General features: G+C 34.8%; 1 protein-coding gene across 1 annotated transcript in view; it reads right to left on the bottom strand.

The window, feature by feature from the left end:
* LOC147075987 (palmitoleoyl-protein carboxylesterase NOTUM-like) overlaps positions 1-18,932 on the bottom strand; it is a 40,746-nt gene that overhangs the window by 19,919 nt on the left and 1,895 nt on the right. Inside the window, exons 2-4 of the mRNA XM_085941820.1 lie at positions 6,028-6,560; positions 2,501-2,655; positions 1,260-1,423 (exon numbers count right to left, since the gene is read on the bottom strand). Coding sequence (XP_085797946.1) covers positions 1,260-1,423; positions 2,501-2,655; positions 6,028-6,560 — 852 coding nt within the window. The remainder of the gene's footprint in view (positions 1-1,259; positions 1,424-2,500; positions 2,656-6,027; positions 6,561-18,932) is intronic.

The raw sequence follows: 18,932 nt of genomic DNA, 5'->3' as shown, positions 1-18,932 counted from the left end.
TACTATCAATGTTTTTGTAGCCCCACGATAGCCGCGCGGCATAAGCGTCGGACTATAGCGTCGTGGGTCCCAGGTTCGAATCCTGGGTCTGGCAACTACACAAATTGTCAATTGTCAAACACAAAAGAGTCAGAATATGGACCTAAAAGGTTGAGCAAGTGGCTGACATCCATTTCTCGTAAAAACAAAATCTGTTAATACAAACCTCCACTCTGTGGAGGACCATATGATCTTATTAGGATCGGTCGGAAAAAAAAATCAATGTTTTTGTATAACAATAATAATTATTATTATCGATAGTGATTCCAGAAAGTTTTTAATTCTGTTGTATTCAGGGTCAAATTGGCCCAGCGAGGCACTGAGAGATATCCTGATAGGCATCTTAAACAATGAATTTATAGATTCCATGAATTATGTCACAGAAATTTGAAAGTTTTGATTGAGATTATTTGCAATAAGTCTTGGCGCTTTGTCTCAACACTACAAAGCGTCAAATTTTGTATCACCCTCCTAGCCTTTCAATATTCAACAAAAGGATTCATCCCTTGTCATGACTTTTATTACCACGTTTTTCTTAGCTCGTATTCTTGTTTGTCCGGTGGTTGTTTATCCAGTACAAATCTTGCAATCGATTTTTAACTAACTTCCCGACTAGCTAGACATTTAAAACTTTTAGAATGTATCAGAACACGATGCCAATGCATTCTTTTAATAATTTTAGCTATCTTTAAGTAGAATTGAATTCATTTTCAGTTAATTCAGTTTTGTATGAAAAGTTATTTCAGAAGAAATCCGTAATCCAACCCACTATTATTGGTTGCTAATGGGTGGTCCTAGCAACTAAATTATTAATACATACGTGCGTTACTATGGAAATCAAAATGACATTTCATTATTCTATATTTGTTTGTTTGTTGCAAAATAGCAAAAAAATGATTTGTTGACATTTGCCTAAATTATTAATACATAGAATTGTCAAGTTTATATGATTCAACAGAAAATTTAAAAACGTGGTATATGAAAAGTTCTTTTTATCTTGTAATTATTTCACTTTATTTTGAAATAATCCTTTGAATTAGTCTCTTCATTCTTCAAAGTTATATATCAAGGCATCTTTAATTGGCGCCGATGTCGCAAATACAAATGTACATGTGAAATTTCATCATCTAGAACTTGAACTCGAGACGTTCGCATGCTATTTATATTGGTAAGCAGTGCGCGATATTGACAATGGATCATTAATAGATATTTGCGCTGACCTGGTTGACGATGAGCTTGCCCATGAAGTGGAAGGTGTCTTTGGGCTCGGGTGACGGTTGGGTAGCGCCCGCCCAGCTGTCGCTGCTACAGTACGGCACGAGAACGCGGTTTGCAGAGTGCCAGTGAGGATTCTCCGCCGGATTACCCGACAGCATTCCGCTCACTTTGATAAAATAACAGAACATCACAAAATATAATTGATAATTCTCAACCGCAAACACTTACGGACACCGCAGGTGTGCAAATTATTTGCATAGGTAAGAAAATTTAATCCATTTCCTTTGCGTGTGTAGGAAGAAATCTAAACCACTGAGCATTTCATTGAGATCTTATCTTTCTATTTGACTATGTACTTCTGACAATGTAATATTGTGTTGGTATCTGAATTTATTAATTCTTTGATGTCTTCTACACCTTGCTCCTTACTGCCATATATGAGTAAATGAATCCTGTTATTTCATTGGAAAAATAGTCAATTAACTGAAAACTAATAAGTATTCTAGCTTCTACAATTCACGTTGGTGTTCTGCATTGGGATTAATAAATTGCATGCAATGCTATGCAATGATTCCAATCATGTTTGTATTGGCCAAACGTCATTGATAAAGCGTTTCTCCCGGACTCATTGAGACGGCTCCATATGATGCATAGACAGTCGGTGAAGTTTGTCAATTATTCAAGAATTTAACTTGTTCACTGCGAACCAGTTAATTAATATTTAATTACCACATTTAAATAACATGCTAATTATATCTAATGGCCATCTAATGCGGACACTGCAGCCGTGTCGTCAGCGCTGTATGATAAGATGATACACAACACTTTTGTATACCAGCGCATCTTATGTCCCTTCGCTAAAACCCGATATTCTATGAGACAACTTTTGGAGCCGGTTTTGGTGTATTATCACTGATTTCGCCAGCAGAACCTTTTCTTCATTTCAAAACCAGCCACTTGTCAATGCCTATTCGGTGGGCATATTATACCGTAGGTGTAGAGTACTAGACTGTAGTGCGACTATGGTTAGTCAGTCTTCAAAGTTGTACCGGGAGTGACCTAGGAGCGACGTCCAAAGATATCAGTTGGCAATGTCGGCATGCACTAAAGTGGGGGTGATTTGTATTATAATTTAATTATTGTCTAGCATTGAGGAGAAAATATCTTCTCACTCGCTACAAGACATTGCGAATAAATGTCAAGAGGTGACGAATATTCTAGTAGAAACCGAAATGCAATCTACCTTCTCTCGTCTCGGGCCACTGCGACGATGTCATGAGGTGGCGCAGCCTCATCCAGCGGTTCCTGCAGGACTGTCTGTCGAAGCAGTACCAGCCTCCCTCCAGGAACACGATCCACGGAGCGCCACTTCCCAAAGGCGACTGCCGCAAGTAAAACCTGTGTAAATAGATTGCTTTGTATTAGTACTTGATTAAAACAAAGTATTAAATAAAACTTATCGACCTGTAAACTTATGTTTCTTACGTAACAGTAGGAAGAATCTGTATTATATTCTACAAAATAGATCGAAGAAAAATAATATTACGGTATTTTCACTTTTGATCGATCACTCATAATGTACCTAATGCGCCGACTTGCCTGCGCGGTTTTGCCTATGCAAAAAACACTCTCGTATGGCCACACGGCACAAGTAAAACTGCGCAAACATCATTACGTTACAACAGAAGTCGTCGTCGTGAAAACACTGTTTTTCGGAATCGCAGCAATGTTGTGTCAAGTGACGATTTTTTTTTGTCACAAGCGTTTTTCTATTGTTTATTAGTTAATAAAAGAGAAATAAATCCTCCAGTCGTAGTATATTCTTGGGTTTTCACCGTGTCTCCTTCTTCCTTCTTTACTCGACGTTTCGGGCTCGTTGCAGAGGCCATTATCAAGTCTACCGGAAACCAACTCATACCAATCGTTATTTACATGCTTCTTCTCACCATCACCCTGCTCAAAAAATGGGTCTGATTTCGACTTTGATGACAAGAGCTCGGCGTATCTGCGAATCTTCGTATTTAAAATCCGAGATATCTCAAGTATCAAAGGCTCTTCAAGCAAACGGATATTCTCACAATATGATCCAAAAAGCCACCAGAAGCAAAATCAACCTTAACCCGGTCAGTCAGGAGGAAGAGATACAGTTCAAAGGCCGGGCCTATCTACCTTATATCAAAAACACCACCGATACTATCTCCAGGATACTTCGGAAACATAATATTGAAACAATATTCTCAACTTCGACAAAGGTCCGAAATATGTTAAGACCAGTAAAGGACTCACAACCTTAGGACTCGGCAGGTGTATACCAGCTAAGCTGTCGTGGATGCCCAAAAAAGTATATAGGCCAGACTTCTAGAACGGTAAAGAAGCGTGTGAGTGAACACGAGAGAGCATACCGACTTAAACATTACACGATGTCGGCAATTGCCGAGCACTCGATGGATACAGGGCACAAATTTGACTTTGAGACCAAGATATTGGGTCAGAATAAAGGATATTTTGCACGATTGGTAAAGGAGGCCATTGAAATCCACAGAAACCCTGAAAATATCAATAGGGATGATGGATTACGGTTAAAAACGTCATGGCTTCCGGCACTATCAGCAAAATCTAATATTCGAGCCAGTATCCCCGGTCGTAATGATTGACAGATTACTCTGAGCAACGTTTGCTCTTAGATAATCGGATTCATTTTGACATTCTTAGAGCAACGTTTACATTCACATACCTACACTACATTTCATCATAAAACATATCTCTTGATAATGGCCTCTGCAACGAGCCCGAAATGTCGAGTAAAGAAGGAAGAAAGAGACACGGTGAAAACCCAAGAATATACTACGATAAAAAACAACCGTGAAAGCCTCAAACATTATATAAATCCTCCAGATCCAAGTGGACCAAACAATGGCTATTGAGAAGAAACATACACTCGCATATAAATCATCATTTTTTGCTTAAATATAATATATACTAGTGGCGAAGGGTGGAGGTACGCTGTTAAGATCCGCCATAAATGGTGCACACTAAACTTTGTGAGAAATATGTATTTGTTTTCATTGAAATAAGACTACAATTTACAGATGGTGTTGGTTAGTTTTTAAAATTCAATTAAACAATGCGAAAACCAAGCCATAATAGATAATAGTCAAAAAATACTAGTCTATCTATAAAATATCTAAAATTATGCTATTAAATCATACATAAATATGAATATTTTATAGATATAATAATTTTTTTTATGTATTGTGATTTTGTTTAGGCTTAGTTTAGTTTAGTTTGGTTTAGTTTAATGAATTTAAAAAACGTACCAACAATAATATGCGTAATATTATGTATTCTTAATCCAACGAAAACAAATAAGTATGAATGAAAAAAGACAGTAACCTTCGACGTACTGAGCGCGGCTTGTAAAACTTGGTTTGTGCAGTTAAAATTTCAAGCAAGTTGAATTTTACTCACGCCGCACTTTTTGGTTTGCGCGGTGTACAGTTTTGCCGTCCACACGCACGGGTTTGCCTGCGCCAACCGGTTTGCACAGGCAACACCGTAGTGAAGCATGAGCGTGTGGCCGGCCTTTAACCCATCGTTCAGTGTAAACACTTCTAAGATGTTGCCGGAAGAGACGGATGGAACCTTCAAAAGGTAGAGGTGCATGTTGGTATCGTGCTGCAAAGGTAGATGGACTTACAGTCACCTGGTGATAGAAATGGCCGAGCCAATCTTGAATGCAGCGCTGAAAGAACACAGAAACCAGGTTGAGTCGAAGCAGAACCGGGTAAGACTTGGAATCGGAAAGTTTGCATTTTTGTATGAAATTTGGTTATAGCGATTTGGGTATCACCTTTACTTTAAGAATACATACAATTTTCTATCAAAAAAATAGTTTATTTACAATAATATAATCATGGCGTCCACAAGGGGGAGCTGACAGGGCTCTAACCTGGGGGCCCGGGCTCAAGGGGGGCCTGGCGTGGCGAGTCGACCAGATAAGTGAGATAAACCAGATAAGTGAGATATCACAAACTTCCTTTAATAGCAAAAAAATCGACTACGGCGCTATTTTACTGTAACATTTTAAAATATGCGGTTGTGCGATGAAATTTTTGATTTTTGTGTGCCGAAATTACTTGGCAACTCCATAATTCAAGTGGATGAATTAAAAACACAAAAAAATCTCTAAAAATATACTGCACACCCTTAATTTGACCTCAATCACCATTTGGAAAATGCTACTCTAGAGCGTCACACCGATAGGTAGGGCGGCTCGCCAAAGATACTAGCATGGGGGCCCGCTTCAGGATGTGGGGCCCATGATTATAATTTATCAATAAGAACACATGGGTGTGGAAGATATATAAGGAACCTTAAATGATAAGGGATTATTGTCCTTTCACCAAACCAATTGGGTCCATGCTCTGGATTAAGCACAGATTGATAAAACGCGACATGCGATTTTTACCAGGTGCAGGATTCTAACCTGCGTCTGCAGCGCTTCAGAGGTGATTTTCACCCGAGTTGTAAATGCAGCATTATATATTATATACTTCTAATCTATGACAGTATGTATTATAAAATAGAGGTGGTAGAAAAATTGTCTCGTAGAAGAGGATTAATAGAAAATCATGTTTGTCACTCTATTTACACAATATGACAACTTATAATTTTATTTTTTACTTGTTACTCATGCTACAAACAAACTCAGAAGGAATGTGTCAAAAATAGTTCATGTAAATATTATGAAAAAATTGAAAGCATAGGTACCCTGCTTGTGAGCCGTCGTTGCACACTATTGATCTGTTACTCAAGAATACCCTCTTCAAAGATCTGGAGTCGTCTGTCTTGCCGCTTTTCGGTCTCTTCTCCACAATCGCTACCATTTTATGAATTGTATTAGTATCGAAGCTGGAATTGGCGGAAGAAGAAATCGTCAGCGGGTCTTCGCCCAATAGTTTAATCGACGTTTCACTTAACGGGACACTTTCCTCCACCTCTTGAGAATCGTCCGAACTGGTCTCATTGCATTGTGTCAAGTTTCTCGGCAATTCTTTATCGTTTACCGATGCACACGGATCGTCCGGTCTTCTGTCGGGATCATCGGATCCGAGCGACGAGTCTCGGTCTATCGAACTGAGTGCCAGCGCTGGCGTTGGCGGGAAGTCGCTCGACTGGACGCCGAATGACAATGGTAACAGAAAAGGTTGCTGAGTTTTTTGATTTCCAGTCTCTGAGGTGACATCACTCGCAGGCGGGTGTTTGGCCAGCGAACTGCATATCAGGAACCAGATTAAACCCATCTGAAAGTAACAACAATTCAATATTATTTGGTAACATAAAATGACATCGAATAATTATTCTATATGACAAGGAATCGAAAAATTCTAAACATTTGTAGGTATACACAGCTTACCTAAATTACAGAAGAATAGGAAACAGTAATTAATAAGAGGAAGTGATGAAGGGAAAATTATAATTAATTCATCCAGTAGTTCTCTATCTATCCAGTGTTAGTAAATAGGTACCAGGGAACTAAGAAATAATAAAAGTAGAATAAATTTAGAAAAAAAAATCATGAAAACCTAACCTACTTTTGAGTCAGAATAATATGGACCCAATAGGTTGAGCGAGTGGCTGAGATCTATTTCTCGTAAAAAAATCTGTTAATACAAACCTCCACACTGTGGAGGTTGGAGGCCCATATGATCCTATCCGGATCGGACATGGTCAAAATAAAAAAATATCCGTATGTCACTGGCTACTGTTTATCATGGCCATTTTATAATAATTATTTATCAATCTGGACCTTAATATGTGTCAGCCAAGTAGGGGTTCCGCAAGTTTAAAAAAATATCCCAAGGGTTCCGCCACATAAAAAGGTTGGGTATCACCGAATGAGGAATAGTTATAATTAATAAGGTTGAGCGAATGGTTAACATACATTTTTCGTTCAAAATAAATTATGAAGCCTCTTCGTGATGCAGCCACGATCATCAATATACATATTGTAAAATAATATTAAAAAGTTGGTTATATTAAAAACGAGTTGTTTCACTGGGTTCAAGATTTTTTTCTTATAATATTATATAGGTATACCTATATACTTATGTGTATATAAGTTTTTTCACATATTATAGTTTGTATTTTCAATGAAGAATGTTGAGATTTTTATTTATTTTAATTTGTCTTGAATAATAATAATAAAATTTAAATTATTATCAGTAGGTAGGTAAGTGAGAGGACGTCAAGTTTAGGGAAATCCTGATGCTTTCTATGTATCAAAACCATATCAGTGACGTCCCTAGACAAAATGCCGCCCATAGGCAGCGCCAAAATGCCGCCACATTTTTTCATCCTTTATGACTCCAATATCTAATAAATATATTGTGTGATTACTAACAAAATATATACCACTATATTTAATTAAAATGCCATATCTACTTCAATAGACAATATAGCGAGTCCATGAATTCAGATAGATTTAAAAATACACCTAACAACTTTCAAAACTCGCGAGTGACTGGCAAAAATATTTGGATAAATTAATTAGGTAAGTATGTAGGTACCTACCTATAATTCAATTATAATTCGCAAATCTGCACGTGCCATTGCTGGTCATCAAGGACGTGACGTCCAAGGACAACGAAAGTAAACTAGACATCGCAAACCCGACAAAAAATTACAGTCCTGTTAATCCTTTTATGTTAATAAAATTAATACATTTTCCAATTCCAACCAGTGATCTGAATTTTGTAATGGAAAATTATTTCCGTACTATGTTTAGATACCTAATGATTCTTCTCGATTTGCCGCCCTTCGTGTAACTACCACCCCCAAGCGACGCTCAATCTGCCCACCCCCACGGGGCGTCAATGAATCACAACATACGGTAGCCATAACCTATTGGGAATTTTGAAAAACATTGCAGATGCGTATTTAATACGAAATATCTGCATGTGAGTGGGTTAGGGCGTAGTGAGTCCGCAGCTTTATTGGTCAATACTAGCTCCCGGCAACTGATAGATGTATGTTCAAATCCCACTAGGCTCAAGATTTTTTAAAGGAATTTTATAAAGGGTTAGTTTCTGCGGTTTTTTAAATATTTTAGTGTTAATGTATAAAAAAATATTTTATTAATTTAGATAAAACTAAAATATCTAATGGGGGACCTAATTAAAAGTATCCTCTATTACACTAATCTAGTAAACATATCGATATAAACATAAAATTATTTGAGAATTTAGAAGCACTGGCATAAAAAGAACTTAAAAAAATGTGTTGCGGCAAATGTTCTTTGTCGGCGCCCTTTGAGGTTTATTATTATTTTATTAGAGATTTCCTTTTCCGTTTGATCTCGCCGCCTCTTCTCACCGGCCCCCCGCCACCCCCCGCTCCGCCGCGCACCGCCGTACTCCAAAAATCACTCGTTCAGTATAATTCACTATTCACTATTATTTTATTACCCACTGCACCTACTTATTGTTTCAAACAAAGATGTTGAAGAGAAACCTAATTCTATAAAGATGGAGCTTTTGTCTTTGTATTATTAATTCAATAAAATTAAGCTGGCGATAGTGAAACGAAGGCTAATGATTAAATTGGCTGCCAGTTAATTTGTAGCAAGTACCTATCACAATTTGTACTCTGAGACTGAGTGCTAGTGTGGTTTAATAATTCCACGTGGTCACATCAAAAGCATATACTTATACAAAACTCAAACGTTTATTGCGATTACAAAATTGCTTGAAGAGATAAAATATTTTTCAACATTTTATTAATATAATAATTATTGTATATTATACTTACATAATATGGAAAAATAAGAAGAAATTATAACCATTAAGTACTATTTTAAATGTAAATGAGGAAGATATAAAAAAGAAAATAAGTAGGTATTATAAAAAAAATCTTCGAAAAAGAGTGTGAAGATATGGAAATGAAGTTAGTTCAATTTTATGTTTCGTCTGAGGTAATAAATTTGTGTGAATAGGTACTTAATTAAATTTTTGCACATAGAAAACATGTTTAGAATTTTGCGGCAAAGTAATATTGTTGAAGAATGTACTTATTTTTAAATAAGTAGATGGAAATATTTAATCAGTACAAGTTAATAAAATTTTTAAAAAGCGAATAATATAATGGAAATGACCTGAATCAAAATTTAATTGGGTAAGTATTAGAAAACAATATTTTGCTATCGGTCGATTACTAAATCGATATCAGCTGATGAATGTCACCTAATTTGAAAATAATTTTGCCATCGAAAGGATGTTGTTTTGATAATGATTGTCAATCCGATTTGAATAAACCAAATCAATAATTTTATTATATTAATAGCATCGACCGAAGGTACTTGATGGAATTTGAATTTAAATTCTAATGTATTTAAGTTCTGTTCTCTTGAGTAAAATGGAGTTCAAATGGAATAGTACAAAATTTTAATCCATGACAATAATTTTCAGTTATGATTGTTGAGAGCATTGGTGAGCTTTGGAAGCGACCACTCAGAATCATGTTATACTATAATACATAATGCTTTAAAAGCATGTTGGATAATATAAAAAATATATAATCCACAAATTTGCTACTGTCCCATTCCACGAAATGAAGATATTTTTTTGAAAGAATAATAATCCACGTAAAGTAATAGATTGTTGTGCGGTTTCCAATGAACTGTGAATAAGTATAATATGATTTTTCTATCATTATTTTTGTGGTTACCTACGTACCTACACTCCAATCTAGATACGCACAATACACTACTATATAATATATTTTATTTGATTATAATGCTATTGTTAAAACTGAGAAGTGGTGATATTCATACTCGATGTGAAAAATATTATTAACAGGAAACAAGAACAGGGGTTCACAACCTCCAGGGCGTGAGAATGAGGGAAAGAATATGCCAAAGAAGAATAGGATGAAAAGGAGTAAGGGAGGTAAGGGATTGATTTTGTACTGGGTGATATCATTGCTAGAATATTTTATAGGGGTGCAAGCAGGGAACTCAGATTATTTTTCTTTTCTGTGGGTGCAAGGCATAGACAATTTTGGGACAAGATTAAATTGACTGCAAGTTATTTCGCATTGTAAGTCTATTTGTAGCAAAATTACAATTACATTACAAAACAACATTTCCAAGAATTATTAGCCAGGAATGAAAACGCTTTGTATTCATATATTGCAAACATGGCGTGTATAAAACAAATTTATTATTAATTCAATAAATTAATAACATAATATTTAGATTTTTAAAAGAAGAGATAAAGAATGTTATAATAGTATAAATAAGTACAAAGAAAATTATAAATAAAATACACAGCGTATCACTGAACATCTACAAACAATACGTAATGTGTATGGACTATGGAGCGCAGTGCGCAATGACTAGTCCTTGCAGCCTTCGCTATTGGTGACAAAACATCTCGACACGAGAACAGCAAGGCCTGAACAAAAACGATGCATGAGTGCGAGTGAGAAAGTATTCGGCACCCTTACAATCTCTGCGACACGCGCTAGAGTAAGATAAAAGGTCTACATATCTGTGGGCTAGTTTCCAAAAGTATCGCCATCAAATCGGGGCGAAACGCTTCACATAGCGTCGATAACTTGCGAGCTCGAGTTGCTAAAATTGATATTTTTTGTGTTAAACATAAAGTCAATGGTAAATATTTTTAGTTAATTAGGTAGAAAAGACGGTTCTGTATGTTGTCTTAAAATGTGGTAGCCGTACTGATAAGCAAGAAGATGGTATTATGTTTCATAGGTAAGTTGATACATGTTCGTGATAATTTATTTGTATTTTATTATATATTTTAATATCAGTGACCTAGTGTTTCTTTAAAATAACTTAAATTATGGATATCTTTACCTAATGGTTGCATTTTGACCGCTTAAAAATACTATATAACGTACAAAAATAGAAAATTATATTTTAATTCTGAGCGTCTAGTCCGAGCACTTTGGGTGAGCACTAGCGAAATGGTCTATGGTCTCGAACATTTGTAGACGAATGCGTTCGCTCGCCCACAAACCAAACGCAAGGCACGCGGCTTCATTTAGCAATGCAACGGGTGGCGTCTAGATAGAGAACAGCTGTTTTCATCCAGAACATAACAATGCGCTACCACGGAAATTGACAGGTACATACAATTAGATTTCAGATTATCAGAATTGAAAATCATCTCACGCGAGAGCACATAAAAGATCTGAATGAAATATGTCATACGAGCTTAGATTATAGAAAACCTACGAGCTTCAAAAAAGTGTAGGTGCACATATTGGTAAAAGACTTTTCTTAGGCATATTTTTTTATATAAAGGCCCACTGTTAATTATTACTTACATCTTACATAGTTATGTAAACTATTGCAAATAACGCCAATAACTGCAAGACGTTTTAAATAATATTGTTTATCTGCTTTGCCATTTTACTTCCAGGTCAGTGGTTCTCAAACAACTCAATAATTTCATTGTGAATAAATCTTCGTCATATGAGCTGGGTATCAAAAAACATTATTTACTGTATTTTAATTAATAGGTACATGTTCAAAATAATATTTTATAGATTTGTAATAAAAAATACTGTTATAATATTATAATATTAGGTACTTCCACTATGCTTCAAGTTTTTCATAATTTTCTAGACCTAATATTATAATTGTGCCAAATTCTGTGTACTTCTAGGTACGCACCATGCACTAGATTTTTATACCTTGTACCATACTTTAATGTTATTAACAGGTTAACGGTTCAACTTGAAACGATGGTAAAAATGTAAAAATGCAGCCAGATATTATATGGGATTTCCATGAAATCACTTTTACGAATATAGTAATAAATTTAATGTGTTCATATTTAACTATATTATAGTAACCTTCATTAATACCACTGAACTAAAAAAGTTTTGAGACATTTTACATATTTTTTGTTGTTAGTTAGTATTAGATAGATCCACTGTAAATCCTTATAAAATATGGGAAGATTGAAAAATATGAAATGATAACAGGTCAATGATGTAAATAGGTACAATATTAAAACATTTTTTTATAAACTTGACCGGATATTTGTTTACTAAACAATGTTATGTATTATCACCTACGTTCTACTCCAATCTTATATAATAGACCAAAGAGTAAATATTATTAATTGTAGAAACTGTATGTAGAATGTTTAATTTTAATAAGACCGCATTATGTACCTTTGAAGTACATGATCATTACATCGGAGCTGGTAACCGGACAAAACAGAATATGACAAAACAGAACTTGACAAAACAGAACAGTGACAAAACAGAACAGCCAGGGGAAAAATGAAACATTAATTTTTGTGGAATCTATTTAGGTTAGGTTAGGTTAGGTCATTATTTCGTTGTACATAGTCACCCAATCATTTTGAACATATTATATTGATTAAGACGAGATATCCCAAGCTTGCCGGCAACACCGAGTTATTTGAGGCTTTATATGAGATAATGTGACAATTTCAATATTAAATTTATATTTTTCCTGAAAGGTCATAGTTATATTTATCGTTGTTCTGTTCTGTTTTGTTATGGAACCAATTAATTGTAGAAACTGTATGTAGAATGTTTAATTTTAATAAGACCGCATCATGTACCTTTAATGTACATGATCATTGCATCGGAGCTATTGCAAATACTCGATTATGACAAACAACCCCACTCACTACTTAGTGTTATGTACCAACCTGTTATTTAGATAGACTTAAAAAATTAAAAAATCGACGTTACATTATCTTATGTGATCGATCTCTGAAACGAGCACGAAACGCCGATTAAAGCAGGAGAAAGGACATAGTACGGTGACAACCTAAAAATTAAAGTATCCGGAGACTTGTACGAATGCAGTTCGCCGTTTCACACTTCACCGTGACGGAAATATTTGGCCGTATATTAAAGACCGTCCAACTTCTTTGGGTCATATAGTACTGACATAAAATTCGTGTCTAAATAAAACACGGTTCTTGTCGGTATACACTTCACAGGAAGCCAGCAGTAAACAAATTTAGAAAATGGCCGATATAGCTACTGGATTATTTGCAAGGTTAGGTTAGATTAGGTTTTAATTCTTGAATTCATGAATTATGCCAAAATCAGCTATGAAAATTGAATTAATATTCATATTGAATCTAATAAAATTGGAGCCTGTATAGTATACGGTCATCTCTATCCGATAGAAAGCTCACGGCGAACTGTGTCACGGTGAAATGTTTTACGTACAATTTACATTTAACCAAAATTGAATACGATAACATAACAAATTAATAACGGCGAATGAATCTAACATTATTATGTAACCTATATTCATCTTGTACTTATAATAATATTATGTAACCTTGTAACCTATGTTCATCTCGTACTTATAAAACAGTTCTTTTGTCACTCCATAAAATTTAAATTTTATCACATATGATGTTTAAACAGGTCAACATTAAGTTAAATCAAAGCCTCTGCCAACTATTTTGATCAGATTATTAATTTGGACAACGGTACCAATTTACGACGGTTTGAAGACAACGATGACTCATATTGCGTTGCTCTTTCATCCGCAGATTGTCCACATGTCAAAATCATTCTTCGCAGCGGCTCCATTCAATTGCGTTTCATTATCAGTTTTATAGCCAATCATAAATTTAAATGTACTCAAGCTAAGCCATTAGAATTTCGATACAGCCTCCCGTGGATTAGCGAAACCACTCTCTAACAAAATATTATTATTATTATGGGAAATAAAATATATCAACACTGAATATAACCGCCTACTGCCTGCCTACCAATGCTAATTATATCAGATATGGTTGATGGGTACATACAAATTTTCACATTTGAAAAAAAATTAAAGTATAGATACAAGTCAGTACTGCGACACGTTTAGGAAAAAGGGTCGTAGTTAGGAGAACTAAAATACTCCGGTATTGTTGCTGTCTTTTTATAATATTTCTTGAAAACGTGTGAAATTTAAAGTAACATTGAAACAAACTGCATATTATAGTAGACAATTATTTTTCGTTTCTTTTACTGAATTTATCGAAATTATAGTATTTTCTTCTATATTTACAATGAAATTACAGTGTACGGCTGTATATTTTACAAAATACCAAAATTATAGTAAGCTTGGCACCACGTACTCCGACAATACTCGCATAATAAGTAATTACTTACCTTTATTTAGTATAAAAAACCATTGCATTGATTTCATTCTCACGAGAGAAAGATTTTTTGCATCTGAATCTCAAAGACAATAAAATTTAATAGTTTATAAGAGATAAAAAAAACATGGCATTTGATGATAAAAACATTTTATACGATTGACACATCAGAAAAAACTAAAAAGCTTCACACGTGATAATGAGAGAAATTTTTTCGATTGGTAGCTCAGAAACCCTAAAAAAAGCTCTAGAATCTAACTGACGGGAATCGCCAAAGTACTTACTGACTACTGAGTAGGAGTATGGCAGAATCGGAAAAATATTTGCACACTGAACATCCTATAAACTATAAAGTAAATAATGCTCTATTTTAAGAATGTTTGAAACGAATTCATCAATGTTTAATTTAAGATATATTTTCCATTATTGCCTTTACAATTTTCAAATCCTTAACCAGACACTTCTTTCGGACTTGAGATGAAGAATACATCAAACTCTCTTCGGACACATCTGTACTAAGCCGTTTCCAATTAATATAGTTTGTAAGCTGCGTTAGTGATGGTTGTCTGGTGGTGCCAGGCCAAGAAGATATGGTGGATTATGTCATGACTTCCCATTTAAACTGTATTAGTTTCTGCAGGTTCTTTTGTGCCTATGAGTTCTGTCGACCAGGGTTGGCCTTTGTTCTTCAATTGGCTGTTTTAGGCATGTTTCATTGATCGGCGACACTCTGAGTGCACGTTGCACAATCGCACGGATTATGCCGTTATGACCGACATTCCGTTGCCCCACAGAAGATCGATCTATGCTATTCTATGCGCTGTATACGAGTCTAGGACGATTTGGCACCGCGAACTGGCCTCCGGCGATTAGCCTCCGGTAATTGGCTGCCGGTACAATCGGACGCCGGCCCAATTGGACGCCGACCCAATTGGCCTCCGAGAGGATTGGACGCCGCACAGTTGAATTAAATGCGCAAAGGAATAGACGTACGTTACGATTTGTTGGAGTAAATAAGCAAGTCAGTTTAATATGCTTCTATCTTCTCAGTAGTTGTATCTTATACATTTCGCGCTTGACACATTTTAAATATAGATTGAGAATAATTATTATGCCTTATGATGTTTATTAAAAGAAAATAATTCTTCCCTCGTTAAAACTTAAAGATGTGCATAATCAATTAATTTATTGTCTATTATACATGGGTACTTATTTATATTTACAACAAATATTAAAAATAATGTTAGATGTTAGAATGAAAGTAACATTATATTTCAGCGTTTTATCAACATAATATTATAATAAAGCTTAAACATGTATATTATCATGCATAAATGCGTATTTTAAGATAGTATGAAATTACAAACAAAATATTAAGTAAGTTATCTGCTAAGTATAAATGATTCAGTAGTTTGATTGTTGAGAATATTATCAGATGATGTGACGTAACAAGGTTATATTAGTAGTAAGTTATGAATTATTATTACCTGATCTTTGATGTTCATCTTTGGTGGAAGTAAAAGGACGTCCTTTCTATCTTGACGTAAGGTGCATAACTTTATTTCACTTTGTCAGACACGTTCACTCACAGTGCTGAAGTTGCCATTTCAGCTGCTCGTCATTACTTTGGCAGTCATTGCGACGTTCACGCTAGCACTGCTTTTTATGAAAACATCAACTTTGGCTAAATAATGATTAAAGATGGTGGCTGGACGATGGCGATTCTCCATATCACATAACCTGGAACAAAAGCAAAAATATTGTTTTTTTTTTAATATCAAAGAAAGAAATACCACAAAGTTTTCCACCGTAACAGTTACCCCGATTATCAGAACGAAAACACATTTCAAGGAATGCATTGCTAGGACATATCATGAACATAATGAGACGAGAATTTTTGTATAATAATAATCAGGGACGTAGCAATATATTTTAGCACCCGAGGCTTTAACGAAAAATGTAACGTAATAGCAAACCTGTAGGTTTGCAAACTTACTACCAACCACCTATAAATGGGTACTAAGTTCGATGGTGTCTAGTTACCATAAGCATAATTAAATACAATGGATATAATAATAATAAATAAATAATTTACGAACCCCTCCCTAACACTGGAAAAAATCATGATTCACGTTTTTTGAAGTTATACTTCTTTAGACGCGTTTGGAAAATCTGATCAGAGTGTATTTTTGGCGTGTGAAATGTAACACATAATTTATTTTTCTCACAAAAAAAATCGCACTCGATTGGATTTGAACCACGATTGTTCGGTTATCAGCCGAACGCACTGCCTTTACGCCACAGTATGATAATGCAATCGTGAATTGTTCCGTTACCTAGGCAGCGAATTTATTAGATATTATATGTACAAAGAATTGTTCCGTTGCATAGAAAACGAATTTATTATTGTTGGCCAAAATAAAATAAAAACAAAGAGAAATAATTAAATTATTTATTTAATGATAGGTATAAGTTAAAGTGTCTAGAAATGAACCAGCGGCACTCCTATAAGTGGCCATCCTTTATTCTAGTTTTTATTGATATGGGGCTATTAAAACGTCAATTCTATCTTATATCATAAGTACTTTATTATTTGACAGATCTGAAACAAGACGTCTCGCGCAATGATGTGATCATAGCCGACCATAATGACCATAGAATAAGGAGTATGGATTATTTTGGTTGATGAAAAATATTCTTTCGCGTTGTGAATTATTGTACCTACTCCTTTTTACATGTGATTAGCTGTTAAAACTAAGCTTAATATTATTAAGTGTGGTAGGTACGTTACTTTTGTTTGGTATTAAATATTTAGTTTATGTGAAAACTATTTTCTGACTCTTTGAATATTTTTGGTTGGTGTGAATTTTGACTAACGCGGTGTGCGATTATTTTATTTTGTTACGCCAAAGAAGTATAACTTCTAACGCGCGTACATAAGTACACACACCGATTTTTTTGTATAAAAATCATAGAACTCTGCATATTATACTAACTTAATTATGACGGAACAGCGGTGAACTTTCAACATTAGGTACCTAACCTAACCTAACCTAATCTAACCTAACCTAACCAGATGACCGATTTAACAATAGATAAAAAATAATTTTATTGACAACGTTATTTATTATTACATAAAAACAAGATAATAAGCGCAACAAGCTGTAGGCGATTTTTTGCGATAAAAATTTACTTGATATCATAATCACAACGTTAATTTTAAGTTGGTCAAATTAGAATGAATTTTTCCGTTTACTTTTAATTCTTGCACGTACAACGAAACTACATTTCTGCGCCCCTATCTAGCTGCGCCCGGGGCGGCTGCCCTGCTTGCACACCCCTTGTCACGCCACTGATAACAATAATAGGTAGATATAGTTAAACCATTAAACAGTGGCATCATGATTCGTGGGTATGGCAAAATCGGCTTACAGTAATTATTCGTGATACTCGCATCGTTTGTAAGAATTGAAATAGGCATTGCAGCAAACAATTTCAATACCCAACAAATCGCCTATGGTGACACTGTAGAATAATTATTTGCCTATACATACAGCGGCGATTTTCTTTAGCGCAAATAGTGTAATCGATTCGTCAGAATATTTAAAAATAGACTTAGAAATAGTCCATACAATTATAAATCCTGAAAACATGAGTATTTCTCACAAATTAAGTATCTACTTATAAAATATTGCCGAAAGTATAGGAAAATCCTTGAAACCATGACATACCCACCCAAACGTAAAAATAAGCCACTCATATTGTTATTTGTAGTAATTTTAGAAAAGAGATTGGTACATTGATGTTTGTAGGGTTTTTATTGTTTTTTTTTATCGTGGGGGTCGTATCTATTACTGTCTAAGCGTGCTACTGTATACATCACAGTGCAGATTAATAAAGTATAATTCAGATAGGCTATACATCAATACACTACATTTTGAAGAAGGGTTTTAAATGTGTGAGTGTCCTACAAAAATGAAACACACAAATACACCAATATTGAATGAGCGTCAGTGCATAAACCGAGAGCAGTTGTCAGAACGAAGGAAAAACTTAGAACTACGTATTCTTGATACGTGTTTAAGTTTATCCCATATTCTTCCACACTCGAGATCGGTTGCCTGCTACTCCACATCCGTTAGGTATTTCAGTTTCCATTAATTCTGTGTTCCTTGTTATGCATATATAATAATATACCTACTGTTTCAACATTAAAAAATATGTAAGTATTAGAAATGCCGAAATTGACGGTTTTCACTAATAACCGATAACCATCAACCATCACAGTCAAATTCACGGAAAATTGACCGAAAATTTAGCGGCTTCTTTGATTATTCTTTGCTTGCTGCATTACGTATAGAGAGGCAAGAATATGAAAAGAAAATAATGTTGGTGTAGGTAACTAATTTAATTCACTACATAAGTACCTACCTATTCATAAACTCGAATTATCCATAAATTTAAAGAAAATACAATGTCTCTAATCAGAATTATTAAATG

The sequence above is a fragment of the Rhyacophila brunnea genome, unplaced genomic scaffold (assembly GCF_057557595.1).
Source record: "Rhyacophila brunnea isolate RB1 unplaced genomic scaffold, BYU_Rbru_1.0 scaffold_14, whole genome shotgun sequence".
Taxonomy (NCBI): Eukaryota; Metazoa; Arthropoda; class Insecta; order Trichoptera; family Rhyacophilidae; genus Rhyacophila; species Rhyacophila brunnea.
Note: the sequence above shows the minus strand (reverse complement) of the source record. Positions and strands in the feature narration are given on the sequence as shown.